The sequence below is a fragment of the Calypte anna genome, chromosome Z (genome assembly GCF_003957555.1).
Source record: "Calypte anna isolate BGI_N300 chromosome Z, bCalAnn1_v1.p, whole genome shotgun sequence".
Taxonomy (NCBI): domain Eukaryota; kingdom Metazoa; phylum Chordata; class Aves; order Apodiformes; family Trochilidae; genus Calypte; species Calypte anna.
In genome coordinates this window covers 50,061,459-50,079,713 of record NC_044274.1, presented here as the reverse complement: position 1 = coordinate 50,079,713, position 18,255 = coordinate 50,061,459, and the positions used below count along the sequence as shown (strand labels likewise).

The 18,255-nt window shown below is 41.3% G+C and overlaps 1 protein-coding gene across 3 annotated transcripts in view; it reads right to left on the bottom strand.

The window, feature by feature from the left end:
• Positions 1-18,255, bottom strand: part of IQGAP2 (IQ motif containing GTPase activating protein 2) — a 123,082-nt gene that overhangs the window by 92,292 nt on the left and 12,535 nt on the right. For all 3 annotated transcript variants that reach the window (XM_030466972.1, XM_030466973.1, XM_030466974.1), the window contains exon 2: positions 9,621-9,720. In XM_030466972.1, the coding sequence (XP_030322832.1) occupies positions 9,621-9,720 (100 nt within the window). The remainder of the gene's footprint in view (positions 1-9,620; positions 9,721-18,255) is intronic.

Sequence of the window (18,255 nt, the reverse complement as noted above, 5' to 3'; positions counted from 1 at the left end):
CACTTTTCACACTTGTGGAGCAAATCCTGTATAGTGAAAGATTCTTGGCTGCAGGAACCATTACAGCTTTTATTGATGAACAAATTCTGCCTTTGGCCCTCAAACCAGTGGACTGTTAGGGATCAGAATGATGGGGGTAGTGAAAAGCATAATTTTTAAGGCAACTTCATTAATTACAAGAGTTTCTCTTACACACTTACTGCACCACTGTAATACTCCCATTCACTTTGATGGTAGCCAAGTTTTAAAAATACTTAAGGTGCCATAGCTGGCAGGAGAGCTTGAATTATTAAACTGGCTTTATCACTTCCCTTATGGGGTGGAATGTACTAACAAGGGCTCAAAAACATTAACAGTCCAGGTGAGAGCAATAAGAGGTAGGATTAGAATCCAGGCTTTTATCTCTACTGTCTTGCGAAGTGAGTAGTGTACTCCAGCACCACAAGCATTTACAGCACATCTTTTCAATTGGAATCTATGAGCTCTCATCCCAGGGCAAACTAGCTGTTTGTCTTCTGGGTGGCTGGACAATTATGCATGCAGTTAACCATCATCCTGCCAGAAGAAATCTGTACTGAATGCCACAATAACAACTCACTTGTCAACACTTCCCAATTTAACTCTAATAAAACCAAAAACTTGCAAGATTCTCTCCCTTTCAAGCTGGTAGAGATGTTACGCTTGCAACTAGTGGAGAAACCTGCTCACAAGACAAAACCCATCTAAGCATGTATAGTCACAAGAAGCCATGCAAAATCCTTCCTAGCACTCCAAGCTTGAGAGCAGCTCCTTTCAGTCCCTTGAGGGTTCATTCACAACCCTTCTCCCAGACTCAAATTTGTTAGGCTCAAAATCCATTCAGAGTTCTCAGTCTCTACTTCTGAAAGCAATTTCAAGCCTTAGTTGTCAAGAACTAAGCTAGTTCTTGCATACTTTCTGCTAGCCTGCAGCAGAAAGAATGGAATACATTACACGTCCTGCTGCCACTGCAGAAACAGACCATGATTTCACCTCTTCATTTTGCAGCAAACAGAAGGTTAATTCTGAATGCATACACTATGGGATATTACGGGAAGGATATTTTGGGCTACTATTTATCATTTTACAAACAGGAACAGTTAACTCCATGGATTGTTTTCTCATCTACACAGGCACAACTATCCGAGATATCTTCTGACCACCTGATGTGATTCAGAACTGCAAAACAAAAACTTTGACAAGGAATGGTTTTTGTTTTGGTTTTAAAGAAAACATTCCTTTGGAAATACAACTGAATTAGTTTAAGTTGTACTAATTCAAGAATGCATGCCAGTTCCTGAACTCAGTTGAAAAACAGATCACTTAAGCTTTCCAAAGAATGGCTTGGCTTATAGAACCTTCTTTCTGCCAGTGTTAAACCTGGGATTGAAGAGATTACCCTGAAATCGCTCTTCCTGTGCACTTACAGAACATGCACAAGCAATTGGAAGAAACATAGGCAGCTGGAAAACAAGCAAACGGTGGAGCATAAAGGGTCATTTTCACAGCCCTGCCTCTAGTAAGGTAGAGAGAACTTGTGGGTTTTATTTCATCTCATATATATACCTGCACTTGCTTGTCTCTTCTTCCATCAACAAAACCAGCAAAAACAGTTATAAGGTTCCCACTATAAGGTTCAAATGACAGTGGCTCCAGATCATCAAGAAGGAGGTCACACAGATATCCAAGTTTCTGAAAGGTGAATACACGCTCTTAACACATCTTGGACTCTGCTATACCCCGCCTCTTAATATATCCTTGAATTTAAGTGCAGAGTAGAAAGCCATCTTGCTTAAAGTACACATATCATTGAGATCAGCAGCAATATAGTACCATAGAGTACAGAAACTGAGCCACAAAATCAACCCTGCTACTTACAGCTTAACCCAGCCTGGTTGCAAGTCTGAACTGTTTCTTTAAACAGCATCTTCCCAAGTCCTGACAGCAACCAAGTCAGTCAACAGAGCACTGCCATACAACTTGTGGTGGGGAACACTGTAGGTTTTGCAAGAGCTGTATCTACTAACAAAGGATTGACATTGTAGTGAGCAACATCAGCAACCTGCAATGGAACAACATTACTCCATACCTAAAGGTAGGAGATACAAAATGTCACAGTGATCCTTCTCCAGTCCGTGAATTGTCAAGATGTTTGTACCAACGAATATGATTTTTAAGGGAACCCCAACCTACATACCTCAGCACCTGCCTTATCCCATTAAATGTCTGCTTGAGGCTGTTAGAAAGCAAGGCAATATTAACATGTTCAGTGAGCACTGACCTCACCACTCCCTGCATTGTTCTTCCAGGCCAGAACTGGAGATTCAGTGGTACACTGGTTTCTTTTACAAATCTCAACAATTACTGGGCCAGTTTTAGGGTATCCAGTCCCAAAGCAGTAGCTCAATAAGTGGTAGGGACCTGGATTTCTAGCATCCACAAAAATAAAGCAAAAACCACCTGCTCTGGAAACATGTTTCTTCTGATCAGTCAGTTTCTTTTTTCTAACACAGTGAGACCCAATCAGAACATATCTGTGGGGTCCCCATCGCCAGTCTACAGAAAGTAGTGTTACAGAGGACACCAAGTAAAGCTGCTGCATCATTCCTTCTGATCCATTAAGAGCCACTCACATCTCCCATAGTAGTTTCTGCAAGAGCCTGAACAAACACTTCCTCCAAAGATCAACAGCTCTCCAGGACATGGCAGTTGGGAAAGGAGGATCTCAGCATGTGAAAAGTACACTCCTCTTGGAAGGGAGCTGTTAGCAAGTAGATTCCATCAGCCCAGGTAAATGCCTCCTGTAGTTCAAAGCAAACAGACACATGACAACGTAGCAAAGCTTTTTGAATGCTTTACTAGGGTTTTAGCACAACAGGATACAGGCCAGGTAGAATGCACCACTTGCTGGTCAGCTACACCAGCAGTGCACCATGCAATCTTCACAGCCCTCAGCCCAACACAGGTGGCACAGTGTGCCCTGGCAAGCTCACTGTGATTTATTCCATCTTCAACACATAGGAAAGTAAAGGCTTTGGCTGCTCTCAGATGAATGGGAACTACATCCTGACTTACTGGGCAGAGTCCAAACACTGCAGAAGGACCTAGCCAAAGGTTAAGAGCAACAGTTAAGCCCTTCAGCACTAAGCAAAGAATAAAACAATTCCCTTCCATCCCACAGTTAGTATCACAGTTCTAACAGCAGCTTCATATGAGTCCCTTAGAAAAGGCACAAACCTCAGGTCTCCCTGCTACTTCTGCCACTCACAGCTGTGCTCCTCCCTGCACAACCCAGCCTCAAGCTTTCCTTTACCATACTTCCAGATGTGGAATGTTGATATGCAAGATGTACCATACTTTGGTGACATACTTTTTGGTGATTTGGTAGCATACTTTTGGTGATTTACCATACTTCCAGTTCTGGATGGTGATGTGCAAGAATTCCTGCCAGCATCCCCTGGTAGACTGCCTCTCTTGTCCTTGATGTGCTCCATACAATACCATAATTGACTCAGCTACTACTGGTACCTTAAGTGAGGTCACTTGAAGTTACACTTAATATTAACTAGTAGCTGCTCAGCATGCAGAATGACCTGAGAAGCAGTCTTATGGGTGGAGTATAAAGTCAAACATACTTTCAAGTTACATCAGAGATAATCCAAGTTTCAAAGGGGGAAGTGAAGCAGAAATGAAAATTCCATGTGCTTTCCTAGTGAAGCTGAACTTACAAACTACACCAATACAAGGATATCAGAGCATGAACTAGCTTCAAAATTGTCATTGTTCTTAATAAAAGAATTACAGTTCTTTTTATGAGAGGGTGGTGCCTAAAAGAAAGGTGAAAATCTTTGGAAAATAGAACCAGCTCTGAAGTGAGTATACAGTTGGCTTTGGTGCATGCTAGGGGATAAGGGCCGTATGCTTTAGTCTCCAAAAAACAAGCCACATCCATCATTACTCAGCAGCATTATTCCACAACTATACACACTGAGCAATGACCCATAATGTGCACAAATTACCTCAACATCTCAGTGAGCAGGTCAATGTATCCTGTACAGAAACCAGCACAAAGGCTGCTTTCTCTCTTCTTCAGATCTTACTATTAAGACTTTTCATATGCAAATAGCACTATACAAGCATTTTTTGATTGATTGACATCACTGACACCTTCATATGAAAACTTTGGTGTATCTGCTCAATTCTATAACTATGTGGAGCAAAAAACTGTTCAACTCAATAGCTGGCAGCCTGTCTGCTAGGTAAGTACATGTGAGGATCAAGGTATGAAACAACAAGTATGCTTTCTGATTAATGTCTCTGTGCAGACTAAAGGGACAAGTATACCCTGCACAAGTGGTAGTCTTGCAAGAACTTAATGTCAAGAAGCACACTAATTTCAAAGCTTTGGACTCTATAGAGCTGCTGCCAGCCATGTTCACTGATGCTTTTTTAGGGTTAAGGCAGTCAGAGCCAAAGTTCATCATCTACAAAATGTCAGCAGACTACCACTCCCAGAAGAATGCCTTGTCTTGCAAATCCATACAAAACAGGTTACCAAGAAGTATCTTAACATTTTCTGCTTGTGGTCAACTAGCTGTGCTATATGACAATTTTATGCATTTGCCTCTGACCACAAAACTTTAAAGTTTTCCTTTAGTCTGAAAGAAATGGACTTAAAATAAAGCATAAATAACATTAATTTACTCATAGGTTTCCAGGCCTGCATGATTACAACAGCTTTGCTCATGGAGAACAGCAGCATGAAACCTGGAAGAATTCACTTGTAGTACAGAGCCTTTGTAGGACCCTGCTCCCTCCCAAGGAATAGTATGGATTCCAAAGCTCTCCATGGTCCCACAATACTGACAGCTGGAGCAACTTGACCTTTCTAGTGTGCTATGGTACTGCAAAAGTCTTTGCTTTAACTGAAGCCTATTAAGCACTTCAGGATTTGACCTTTTAAGTATATTAAACTGCATGTACATTTTTACACAGTAGCTTCTAACTGTGATCAGTGCCAATACCACAACTAGCCACTACAAACCAATGTCATTAAAAGCAATACAATAAAGGAGGCAGGTTTTCCAATCCAAAATGCATAATTGGAAAAGATTGAGGATTTTCAGTTTCAAAATAAAAAAATACTCAAATTTCTAGGATGATTCTCCTTCACTGTCTTCATTGCCCTAACACTGAAGCTAAAACCTTCACAATAGTTTGTCCTGTTGAATGGCTTGAGTAAGTAAAAAGTACTAAGACAAATGCTTGCACTTCTGGTTATGAAATTGAAGCATTTACTTTCTAAAAAAAATTCAAAAAAACCCAAAACACGTGTTCCATTTCATGCAGAGAGAGACAAGGTTAGAAAAATTATGCCTCCCATGGTTCAAATCAAGCTTAACATAACAAGGTATAATTTCCAAGAAGCCAAGAGAAATAACATCTGCTTAATTGTGCCTGATTATAACCCTAGCCAACCACAACAGATTTACTATAAACTTGATTTGCATTATATGCCAAATCTTCAATCATGTCTGAAAAGCACTCAAAACTGTACTATCATTTACAGAGTGGTAACTGCACATCTGTAGAGACAAGCAACAGCAAAATCCAAACTCAAGGCAGAATATGATGTTCTTGGTATTACAAAGACAATCTCTGGAAAGAAGTGTGGGAAATTATAGCCACTGAAACTAACCTATTCCAGTAAGATGTTAGGGTGTGTGACCAAGCTGTTCACATCCACCGTAAGCTGTTGTTATTCAAAAGAAGAATTTCTGAAGTGATACTGGAAAAATATTGGTATAATGTCTGGAGAGCTGCTGTTAGGGGCACCCATGGCTACTTTGAAGTGAGAAATTGTCTTCTCCAAATTGCTTATCCTTGATATAATTATTCTCAAGACTTCAAGTACACTGAATAGTATCTATTTTTCTATACTTTTTAATATGCAATAAACTTGCCTTAAAGACAAAATAAAACACATGAGCAATCAAAATCTTGATTTATCAGATGTGTAATTTTGAGAGAAAGTATCAGCAATGGAACATAAAATAATACTTCTTCTGCTTTATCAAATATAACAGCCTATTCAAACATTAGAGACCTCTGAAGATATTACAAGCCTGTTCCCTCTGTTTAAAAACCAATTAACTGTGCTGTATTCATAGAACAAATACTGTGTCTAGCACAGAAGGTATTTGTGAAAGCATCAGCTACCAATGACAGGCTTTTTCTTTCATGTTAAACTTAGAAAGTTTATTAAAGTTGGGTGGAATTAAGTGTGCAAACAGCTACCTGAAAAGATCTGAAAAGCAGTTGAAAGTACATTCCTAACCTGTTTAATTAGGATTTCAAAATGCAAAGCTACTATAAAATAATTTTAATTACAGCTGTGGTGAGAAAAAAAGCATAGCTTTTTACACAGTACTGCCCCAGACATGTTCTGCCCCAATCTTTTGCTATATTTTGCTTATTTCAGTATTTATTACTCTTCAGTATGGACCAGAACACATTTTGTTTGCACACTGCTTATTAGCTGAAGCCCCATTTTCTGTCACTCCATCAGATGCCAACTGAAAACTCTTCTTGCTTCACTTATTTCAAATCTGCTTATTGTCATTGCTATCCATACTGTCCTGAACACTCAAAAAATCCTCTCCATGCATCCAGGCTTTACAGAAAAAGTAGAGCTTGCAGCTGTAAACAGAAATCAACTATGACAGAGAACTCCCAGGTTTCACCCAGGAGGGCACAGCTGGGAGCAAGCAGGCACCAAAGATACCATACTGCCACCCATGATCCAGTCCCATTGCCACAAGCACATAGCAGAAGAGAGGGCCCTGCACATCCCACCAGGGCTGCTCTGGCACTGGGAAGGAGCTGGGATGAGTGCCCAGGTGGGACATCTGCAGCTCAGCAGCACCAATAATTGATCCATCCTAGCTAAGCAGCTATGGAGACTGCTTGTTTCTGCAAGGTTTTTGCATCTGTTTGTTGCCACGTTGTTTTCACATTAAAGTCCATCTGGGGCTGAAGTCTCACAGTGCAACTGAATTGTCACAATACTTCTTTGCTAAGAGGGACATTTCCCTCACCCTCTCTTCCTCCACAGCATCTCTGTCCACCCGAGAGAGCAGCCAGAGCCTTCACCAACCTCTCCTCCTTAACCAGCCCTGGGGCCAGTGTCCTGCCTCAAGAGGATACAGTAGGTCACCTGTGACAATCCAGCCCCTTGGCATGGGTAGCACAAGGCTCCCTAGAGAATCATGAAATCATTATGGTTGGAAAAGACCTTTGAGATCATCAAGTTCAATCATTAACCTAACCCAGTCTAATCCAGCGCTAAACCATATTCCTAAGAAGCATATCTAAATGTCTTTCAAACACCCCCCAGGAATGGTGATTCAACCACCATACTGGGCAGCCTGTTCTAGTGTTTAACAACCCTTACAATGAAGAAGCTTCTTCTAACATCCAACCTAAACCTCCTCTGGTGCATCATTGAAGCCCCACCTCATGCAGTAGCAAGCATTAGCTGTGAACATTACCAGCAAATGCCACCTTTCCAGGAGATCCAGAAATGCTTCCAGGTACCTAACAGCCATGGGAGTGACTGTTCTGGCTGCAAAGTCCCATCACCTGCTGGCAGAGCTGAAGGAGTGTTTTCTTCTAGAAAATTGCTCATGGCATGAGCCAATATGGAAATAAAATCAAAAAAGGGTTACTTATAGCAGATGCTAATCTAAGTCAAATTATTAAAAGAACGTGAAAACTTGACATATGAAAAATCAGGGGATATGTTACAAATGAACTTTGAACTAAAGTGACAAGTAGACCTTGGAAGGGGGAACCATGAAAAAAGCCAGGAAGATAAAATAATAATAACAGTAACAGAAATGGCTGGATTTTGAGACATTATTCCTACCTTGCTAGAGGCCAGCAGATAGAAGAACCCTGTGTAAAATCAAAGATGTGATTCATTGAGATGGTAGAGCTGATCTAACACCTTAGCAAGGCAAAGATCTGCTCTCTTGGCTCTCAGGTGTGACTGCACCACATCCCCTGCCTCTTGCCAGGGCTGATTTCCCTCTGACCCCTCCATCAGACCTGGCAGCTCACTAAACCACTAGAAAACTAACTCAGCAAAAGAGCTACAACTTTCATACCACCACAGGGAGCTGACTCAGCTGACTAAGGACAAGTTCTTGCAACTGCATGATGGAGGCAAAAGGAGTATGCAGAGTAGGACAGTCCTTACCATCTGGAATATGTGAACAGGGAACCACTCTGCAGAGGAAGAGGAAGAAAGAGCAAAGAAGGCAATGCCTGCTACAGCATAAGGGACAGCATACTGAACAGGAAGTGAGAATGGCTGATTTTATAACTTCCCTAGGAAAAAAAAAAACCAACATTGGCAGGTAGCTGTCTCACAACTGCTAAACAGGTAACCAGTCAGGTAATCGGTGCCAGTGGTGGATGAAGAGAGGAACAGTGCAGAAACAGAGCTCAGGTAACTTCTACAGTTGATTTCTGACCGAGATACACAGACTTATTCTATTCTAAAGATCCTATCATTTGTCATCACACCGAGGTTTCCCAGCTTGCTCAAGTTTTCTTTTTTATGCAGAAATTCCACAGAACAACAGTCCAACTAAAGTCTAGGACTGAAAACATCAACAAATGCACAGGAGAGCAAAGACACTTACCAGGGATGTCCAAGGCAATACCTTGAGTACAACAGGCATCTTTGAATGTAAAATGATACTAGCATATTTCACATGTGATACTAGCAGCACTTCAAGATACTCCAAAAGCACAAGGATATTGCACCTTGTCTCCTTGCTTAGTAATTAGGAAAATATTGTTGAATAGTTGTTTTGGGAATGAAGTGTACCTAGCACAGTACATTTTCACAAAGGTGATAAAAGCCCTGTGCACTTGAAGATCAATGTTTCATCATAGGCTTCTGCTTCATGACATGAGTACTCCTGACCACTGGCTTAGAAAAACTAAAGGAAGAGCAGAGTCCAGGTTTTAATTGCCCTACCAGCACTTACCACTGAAACACTGAAATTATGAATCATTAACCCAGTAAGAGCCCTGGTGATCTTCTGCCATCTTAGCAACCTGAGTGGCTCCACAAGCACTAATGCCAAGAAGGGAGCACTACCACACAGCAGTGAAGGGAGCACTGCCTGACAGCTGCTCACAAAGCAGAGCCTTAGGTATTAGCACCCAACCCCTGCTTTCTTTGAACATGGTAACCACCATAACTCTGAAGAGATTGTCTTAACTACTTCTAAATCCTTCTATGAACTAAACTGTTCACATTGAGCATTAGTTTCTCATACTGAATGCTATAAAATGCCAACATAAAGTTAATACAAGAAATTCACGAAGCTGAATTAAAAGATAGTGCTAAAAGAACCCAAGAGGTTGGAGCTTATCATAGAATGGTTTGGTTTGGAAGGGATCCTAAAGATTCAACCCCTCTGCCATGGGCAGGGGCACCTTCCACTAGACCAGGTTGCTTCAAGTCCTTCTGTACTGCAAGCTTCTGTATTTAAAGGCCAGGTGTAAGCGTGCTGTCATTTACTTACCTTTTTGCTTCTTCTAAGTGGCACAGATACTCATAAGCAATGTTCTGACGTCTCCTCTCATCCATTTCCTCTGCTGAAAGCCTTTCATCGTCCACAATAGCTGCAAACAGAAACCCATATCAAGTTACACATGAGTCAGGCACAATTCTTAGTCATTTTTCTGAAAACCCAGACAAATTACTACAGAACAAAAATTAAGATGGTCAACTCCTTCTCAAAAGAAGCCTTTTCTAGCATGGTACACAAAGGTACTTAGATCACCAGGAAAATGCTGTTCTCCACATGGTGAATTCTGACAGTTTGACTTGTTCAAAACCAAACATTTATTGCTCTTTGTGGCTTGGTTTGGGGGTAGGATGGAGCACTCAAACGCATGGGGCTGAGGTTGGGAGGCAGCAGACTTTCGCTTACACACCCTCAGAGGAGTCTGAGGACTCCCGTGTGGAAGCTCAAAGCAAGCAGTGGATATGCCAAGCAGAGCCTCAGCAGCACATTGCAAACATATCTCAAGGGCAACTTGATAAACAGCTGCAACTTCAGGAACCTGTAAGGCTGCAACAGACTGAGCTATCTCCCACTGACAGGGTTGATGAGGGCTGTAAGAAAATGAAAAAGCTGTGGTATTCACACCCCTACTTACTGCTACAACCACATCACCTCCCAGAAAAGCACACTCCAAGCATATTTAGGATGATTCTGTGCACATCTCTATCTACAAAAGATCCCAGTTACTAACAACTATCTCATGACTGGTCTTCCTGTCTTTCCAGGGAACAGAGGGTGGCTATTGCAAAACTCCAATTCCCCCAACTGTTTCTAACAGTCATTCTGAACAACCTTGCAATAGTGCTGACTTCTGGCTGAATTTAAGTCACAGCATGTGAGGCTTTTAGAAACAGCCTTCAGCATAAACCAGTTACCAAAATGACATCCTATCTGTGCTAGTGGATGCCAAGAGCTGGCCCTGCCCTTCCTGGTGCTTCTCAGGCATGTACTCTTGTCACCTCTCATGTCAGACCTGACAGTCCTGTGGCTGCATCAAGAGAACCACAACATGGGCCAGCCCTTGACAAAGAGCAACAGCTACAGAGACCAGCTTCTAGGAAGATCACACCTCTGATCTGAGCTGCTGTGCACCTGCGGGCATGCTGAAACAGGGACAAGGGAGGAGACAGAAATGCAGGGCCGGACCAGCTGCTTTCTGCTGCAGCCCACAAGAGCCTGGTAGCTGAGAGCATCAAGATGCATCCTCACCTAAAAAGAACCGAGGCCCTCTCCTCCTCAAACACACTAAGTGTGACTGCTATATACATTTTGCATGCCACTAGCAAATGTTTCAGTGCTTCCCTGGTGCAGCTGCTTCACACAGTGGGTAAAAAAGACCTGGTAGCTGATACAGACAACTCAAGTAAAAGGCACTTGTAAAGCAAGATGATGGAATCTAGAAGCATGTGCATACATTGAAGACTGTGCTTTAAAAACAAAAACAAAAGAAAAATCCCAAGCACCTAAACAAAACAAAAAACCCCAAAATAAACTAAAAAAAAATGTTTTAAAAAAACCACCAAAACTCAACAACACAGGAATTATCCTACATGCATTTACTGAGGACACAGAAGAAATGACACTACTTGCCCACATTTTGGATTGGTGCTACCACTACCACACATTTGTTAACATTTCATATGGCTGCTTGAAGTTCTGGAGTTTCAGTTCTAACCACCACAGACATTGGTATCTCACATCTTCCTTGGCTTTCAAGATGTCTCTTCCTAATGACCCAGAAGTTTCAAGCACTGATAAATACGTGCCTTCAAGTCGCCTTTAAGTCTGGTATCTCCAACAGGCTTGACTCCCTCTAAAATGAACTCTCAGATGCTGTAATCAGGTCATCACTTGCTATGACCCGAAACAGAAGTTTGGAGGCAAACATGAGCTGCAGGTGGAAAAATGCTCAGTGGCAAACTGGCCATGGAGGCTGCTCCACTGCTCTTGCCCAACAGCACAGCCAGGATGTGCTGCTCCCACTCCATGACCCAGCTCCTCTGCTGCACGGGGGCCCTGGCACCCCAGAGTGAGGAAGAAGTATAGACAAGCCACCACACTGAAATTTTATCATTTCGTATCATTTCATTGATTGTGACATTGAGGTCTAGGGCCACTTTTCAAACATAGTTCTCTGTCAGCTATGAGAGTTCCAAGGATAAGATAGGTGCTATCAGAGGAGCCCAGCTAGTGATTCTAAAGGGCTATGACCCTGTCAGCCAGGATAGGACAGCTGATACCAGACTAAGCCTTCATCGTCCATGAAAGTTCCCATGCCCTATTTCTCTTAGCTCCTTAAATAGCCATTTAATCCTGCCCTTCAAACATAACTTACCGCAGCCATAAGCAAAGTGGCAAAAAAGGCAAGCAAGTAGAAGAAAAGCATGCAACCCGTTTGATAAGAATCAATCTATGTATTTACCTGAATGACACTAATGCTTTATAATCTAGTCCTGGATCTACCACAGGTCCCTCCCATTCTCAGCAACGATGCCCCAGATAGAGCAGACCTGGCCAGTCTCAAATCCCTCATTAAAATTATTTGCAAAGATTGATTGAACAGGTAGATGGAGGCACTGAGATACTGTGGGACTGTAATAGTTGTTCTCCTTGGGAAACTCTCCAATAATGAGGTAAAGAGGCAAGAACAAGTAACTTGTTGGTACCAAAAAATGGAAAACCCAGATTCTGTGTAGAAGAGATACTGTAGCAGCAGCTTTCAGGTAGGAAACCAGGCTTCTTTCCTGATGTGGCCAGAGTGGCTGCTCCTAAGTGGCCAAATATCTGAGCACTGAATAGGCAGAGCACAGGGAGTGCCAACACCTACAGGCTGGGAGTGTCTTACAACATCATCTGTCTTAAGCCTGATCACACACTGTCCCCCCTAGCTCACACTGGCTTCAAAGTCACGGTGCTATCACATCCAATAGGGGATTACAGACACTTTTAAAAATAGCAATGACAATCAGCAGGATAGAGGTACCCCCAGGACAGAGCTGTCGAGGAAAACACTTTAAAGAATTGGGTCCTTAATTCTAGTCCACTGTAATATGTTTTGGCAAAGGCCTCTGTCTTTGACCAGAGCCATACATATAGCCTTCCACAGCTTCAAACACACTGTGAGTGCATCCACCAATCCAGCCACACCAGTGTCAACACACAAATGAGCTTGGTTTGAAGACAGAAAGCTCAGCCTGTTTAACAGGGGAAGTGTTAGAATATTGATGAAACAAACATATTTCTGCCGTGTTATTAACTTCTTTACAGTGCTCAATTCAAAGGGTGCTACAATTAAGTATGTTACAGGGCAGGGCTTTACCTGAAGACCTCCAGCCAACTGGTAAGGCAAAAAAGGATACAGACATACACAAAAAGTTTCATCTGAAAAGATCCAAATATCAGAGATCACATGCACATTATATAGAAGCTATAATAAAAAAAAATCTAAAAATCATACCTTATGATTTTATGATTCAGTTAATCCTGAATCCTTTGATTTAGAATTGAAAGGAAAAATATAAAATATTCCCTCAAAGAGGGAATGTTAAAAGATGTCTGGTCTACTGACAAGAACAAACAAAAATGCTACTGTAACTAGCATAAAAGATCTGAAACTCAATTAATTTTAGGTGTTGTTACTCTGTTAGCCAAGAGTCAATACATTCAAAGCATGTGTGCTAAAGACACCAGATTCCCATTATTATAGATGTTCCATCATGGAAAGACACCAAAGGAAGAGTGTGTGTGAAACACTGCATAGAACAGTGAGAAGTAATCAGTCTGCCACACTTTGTTTTGAACAAACATAAGAGCAGACTTATTCTGGCACTCAGTATGATGCAACAATTCTTTGAGTATATTCTTCTCACAGGTGAGTCAATGAAAATAAAGTCATATTCTAGTAGCAACTTCCAACATACTCTCATTCCACATTTCTCGCACACACACACACAAAAAGCCTGTTTACCAGGGAGTGTTCATAAACTGAGACTATCTTCCATCAGCTAACATATTTCACTTATATCCACCATCACCTTTGCTTAAAACCTTTGTCCTGGGAACAGAAACATATTTGTCCTGGGAAGTAGAAAAACAGATAAAGAAGTAGCTAGGACTAGCAGATTACTATGGACTGCAAAAAATCTCATGCACCCTGATCCAAGACAGCCACTCCAGTTGTTGGCAATACTTGGATCTCTGCTGCTGACTGTAGGGCTGCCAAAGCAACCCAAGGTGCTCCACGCACCCACAGTCAACATGGCACAAGCAGCATTTACCAAGTCTGACTCAGCATTAGCAGAGAGCATGAAGGTATTCCAACTCCTAGATTAGAGTGAGTTTACAGAAATGGAACCACCACTGCTGAAGCTGCACTATAATTACTGAAACTACTAATGAGCCCACATATGCAAGAGCCACTAGAGCCACAGCCTTACTAGTAGTGTCTAGAAAGAGATTCAAAACTTCAGTTTCACACAAGATCTCAGTTTAAACAAGAATTTTGAGAACAAATATTGTCTGTGTAAATGTTGTGCAAGTTGAGTTAACCCTCTTACCCCAGACATTGCAAGGATTTTGGAGGTGCCAGGGTCAGAGATAATCCATATCAATGCTGATCTTACCAGATCTGTGCCATTAGTATACTTATACTTGAGATGACATTAAATTGAAAGAATTTTACATTTGCAACAGTTTTCAAATAGGCACATGGATTGTGTTTTTAAGTGAAACTAAACCTGAGTATTCTATAATAAATAACTCAAGACTATGGAATGAAAAGTAATACTTGCTTTAGTTTTTGAATATGTATTTATGGAATACTTTACAAGCCATAGCTCTAAGTTACTCAGGGATAACTATTCCCCAGACAGTTTGTTATCCACAAAAACTGGGGCTGGAAAAAAAACTCCTGGAAAACCTATAACAACATCTAAGGCTTCCTTACCATTCATTTGCACTCAAATATGACTATCTGCAATAGTTCATGAACAGCACATGACTGCTTCTAGCAGGCAGGCTCTTTAATATGGTGTTTGTGACAGACATACTAAAAGATGCCTTATACTGAGGAAGACAACGAGAAGAAACTTTTATTTCCCAGGGCCAATCTCCCTCAATTTCCTGCCACCAGAGAAGATTTTCCCATGGAAAGAGAGATGTGAGCAAGGAGGAGGAGGGCTCTTTTGGCACAGCAACAGGGAAGCTCAATACACAGGACGTAACGAGGATGCAGAGAACAAAATCCTCTTATGGTTACAGAAAAGTACTTATAAAGTCAGGACTGAGGGAGAAGAAGCAACGCATTAATGAGTACTGTAAAATGGTGGGATAAAAGTTTTTCACAACAGCATTTGAATTAAACATTAGCTTAACCATGTCTGGCAGCCCCAGCTGTGTGCCATCCTGGCCATACAGTAAGCAAGGCAGTGTTCCTGTCCACTACTGGAATTTCCATCACTATCTCTGCAAAATCTGTGTATCATCCCTTCACACCTTGCTGCCTCCTGCAAACCAGCCCATCCTCACATCCCCAGTATTGGCAAACTGAAAAGCATTTAACAGACCCATGCCGTAACAGTTGAAAATGCAAACGCAAAAGCCAAGCCCCTCTTGCACGAAAACTTCTGACTCTTAGCTGGCCAAAGCAAGCCCTGGTGAAACCTGAACCTGCTACAACAGGCACTAGACAACATCCATTTACATCTGCCCGTAGAATAAGGATGAGTCACAAACATGAAACATCTGTCATGACACTTAAGTGCTGCAGTTTCAGGAAGAATCTAGATGCATTTTAGATGGTCAGTGTGAGTTAAAACCTTAGGTCGTAGGAAAGCATATAACTATTTTGTCCAAGAGCAAAAGAGGTCAATAAATTTAGTGTAATTTTTTTTTGTTCCTAGCAAAATTTGTCCATTCAGTGGTTTTGTAAATAAAAGCATCCCCAGTCACTCCTAAGTGCTGCTTCTGCACCAAGGCAAACCAGCCAAACTCTGTAACAGGAGCAGGTCTGAGCTGGTAATGCCAGGCTCACTGCTACCTGAGCTGCCCTCACTGAAAAGAGGAGGTGCTTACAGCACTGCCAGGCAGCTTGAAAATAAATTGACCAGATTATATATCTAGATTCCTGAAGAAACACCGCTCAAAGCTACAGATTCAGGAGTTCCTTCCCAAGCCTCCACTCCCAGCATGAACTCACAGGTATCTAATGCAACAGTTTATTAAATATGCACAGCTTGAACTATGTGAATAGAGACCATTCCATAGGCAGCAAAGAAAAAAAAATGGCTTGACAGCACCAAACACCTGTTATAGGTGTTCTGCTGTTGGGGTTTTCAGTATCTACAGGTCTGTTATTATGCTGGAAGACATTTATCTTTGAATGAAAAATTTAAGGCTCTGATCAAACCAGTTATCTATAGATTTCCTCCATTGAAGACTAGAGTCACAAGCAGATAGCACATGTCCTACAACAACAAAACCATTTTCTGTTGCTCCAGTTCAAGGAATCCAGTCTATTTTCTGAATATTTGTTCCAAGAAATGTCTCTTTAAAAAAGCAGACACTGCAAGCACTCAAAAACCTACCACAGCTCTGAACTTGGAGAGCAGATTCACTGCAGACACTAGTCTAATACACATTACTAAATTATGAGGCTCTTCAATATGGCTTTTTTCAAGTCTTTCCAACATTTAACTTTTCCCTCCCTTTGAAACTGCCTGTATCATGCCTAATCTGTAGTCTAACATTTTCATGCAGAAATACAGACGTATCTTCTGGCCAGCAGACAGACTGTCTGTACACATCCATGCTCACTAGCTGTCTCACACAGGATCTACAGGGCCACTGTTGTGAACCAGATCTCACTGCCAGACACTGCAGTTTGTTTTCAGGGAAAACAAACAAAGACCATTAGGATGGGAATGTTGACAACAGAACACCAGTAAAAGGACATCCTGATGCAAAACTAAGAATGTTCCCTAAACCAGTCTCTCCCTTGAGCTTTCTCAGAGCCTCATTCCTATGCATTCACTTTCCTGAGTCCTCTCCCTATTTCCTTGAAAAAGATTTTATTTCAGTCATATATCTGTTATCACAAGTCCAACCACATCCATTTACAGAGACTGAGCACTATTACAATACATGGACTTCAGGATTATCACATGAAGGGGACCATGATGCAACAGCAACCACAACTTATGCTCCTGCAGCCAAGCACCAAAAATGCTTCATTTCACAGTCTATCAAGTGCTGACACTGGCAGAAGGCTGTAGGACTCCTCAGACATGTCTCAAGACACTTAAATTCCCACAAAATTTAGAAAAAAGTTTCATTTAACCACACAGACACAATATAGCTTTGTCATTCAGCAAGTAACCACATGTGCTGCCAGAATGTTTAACATTCATATTTCTGTTTATAGGTTTACACATCCTTTACTCTACATTTAAACCTCAGGCTTTCTACACTACAATCAAGACCTTAGCAGAGGCAATATATTACAAGACATGAAATAGTTCTGGCATTATCTTACTGCATGATGGTATCAGAGTATGATCATCTCTTTTCTGGTAGGATCTTTTAATCTTGTGCAGAAAAATAAAGTGGTTCCATTTTTATCTTAATTTCACTATAATTGCTCTGTATGTTTAGCAGCACAGAGAGGGTAGTGAAGTTTAAAGAAGTAAATGAAAATCCAACAAAAATTTCTTTGAGCTCCCACTGTTACCACCTACAATTACAAACATGAAATGCAATTTATCAGCCTATTGCCTAACCACTTCCACCTACATTTAACTGCCAGTCTCACTGTCTCCAGCAGTATTTCACATAGCTCCTTAATAAAATTGTGTTTGTCTTTGCATACTTTGTTAGCTGGTCACCTCAAACACAAGGGTTTCCCCAAGATTCAGGTGCTCAAAGAACACCTTTGAAACTCTAGTACCTTTCTATGAATTACCCAGTTGACCTTAAAACTCTTTGCTAATAAATCCTCGGTCTATGCTCCTGAAAAATAACAAAAGAAAGAGAAGCCTAAGAAAGCACTCAGAGTGGTGGATCCGGAAGAGGCAGGAAACACTAGCAGTAAGGTAGTTTTTTCCCTTCCAGGCCATCCTATCTCCACTTGTCTATACCAAAAGCCACTAATACGGCCAAGCTGGAAGGTAGCTTGGAAAAGGGTACATGGGTAAGTACTAGTCTGGCTGGAAGTTTTGCTTAGTTTCCACACAGAGAGAAAGAGAAAGAATAACATTTTTCACATAAGGGTAAAAAAAAAAAAAAGCAGTATTTTGAAAAGGCTGGTCAAATCAGTACATCACTGAGGGCATGAGGCATTCAAAATAATACTGCACATTCCAGCAGAAATTTCCAACAGGCTTTCCTTCTCCAGAGGTTAATTCATGAGGAAACAAATAGTAAAGTGTGAAAGGTTCCTCTGTCAGCTTTATAAATTCACTGCTTTGTTAAATAAAGACCTTGTCCTCTGAATTCCATGTATTTTGACACATTTACCACTTGCTCTGTTCATTTCACTGGAATTACTTTAATCTTGCTTTGCTTTTATTAGCAATATACATTAACAATCCTCAAT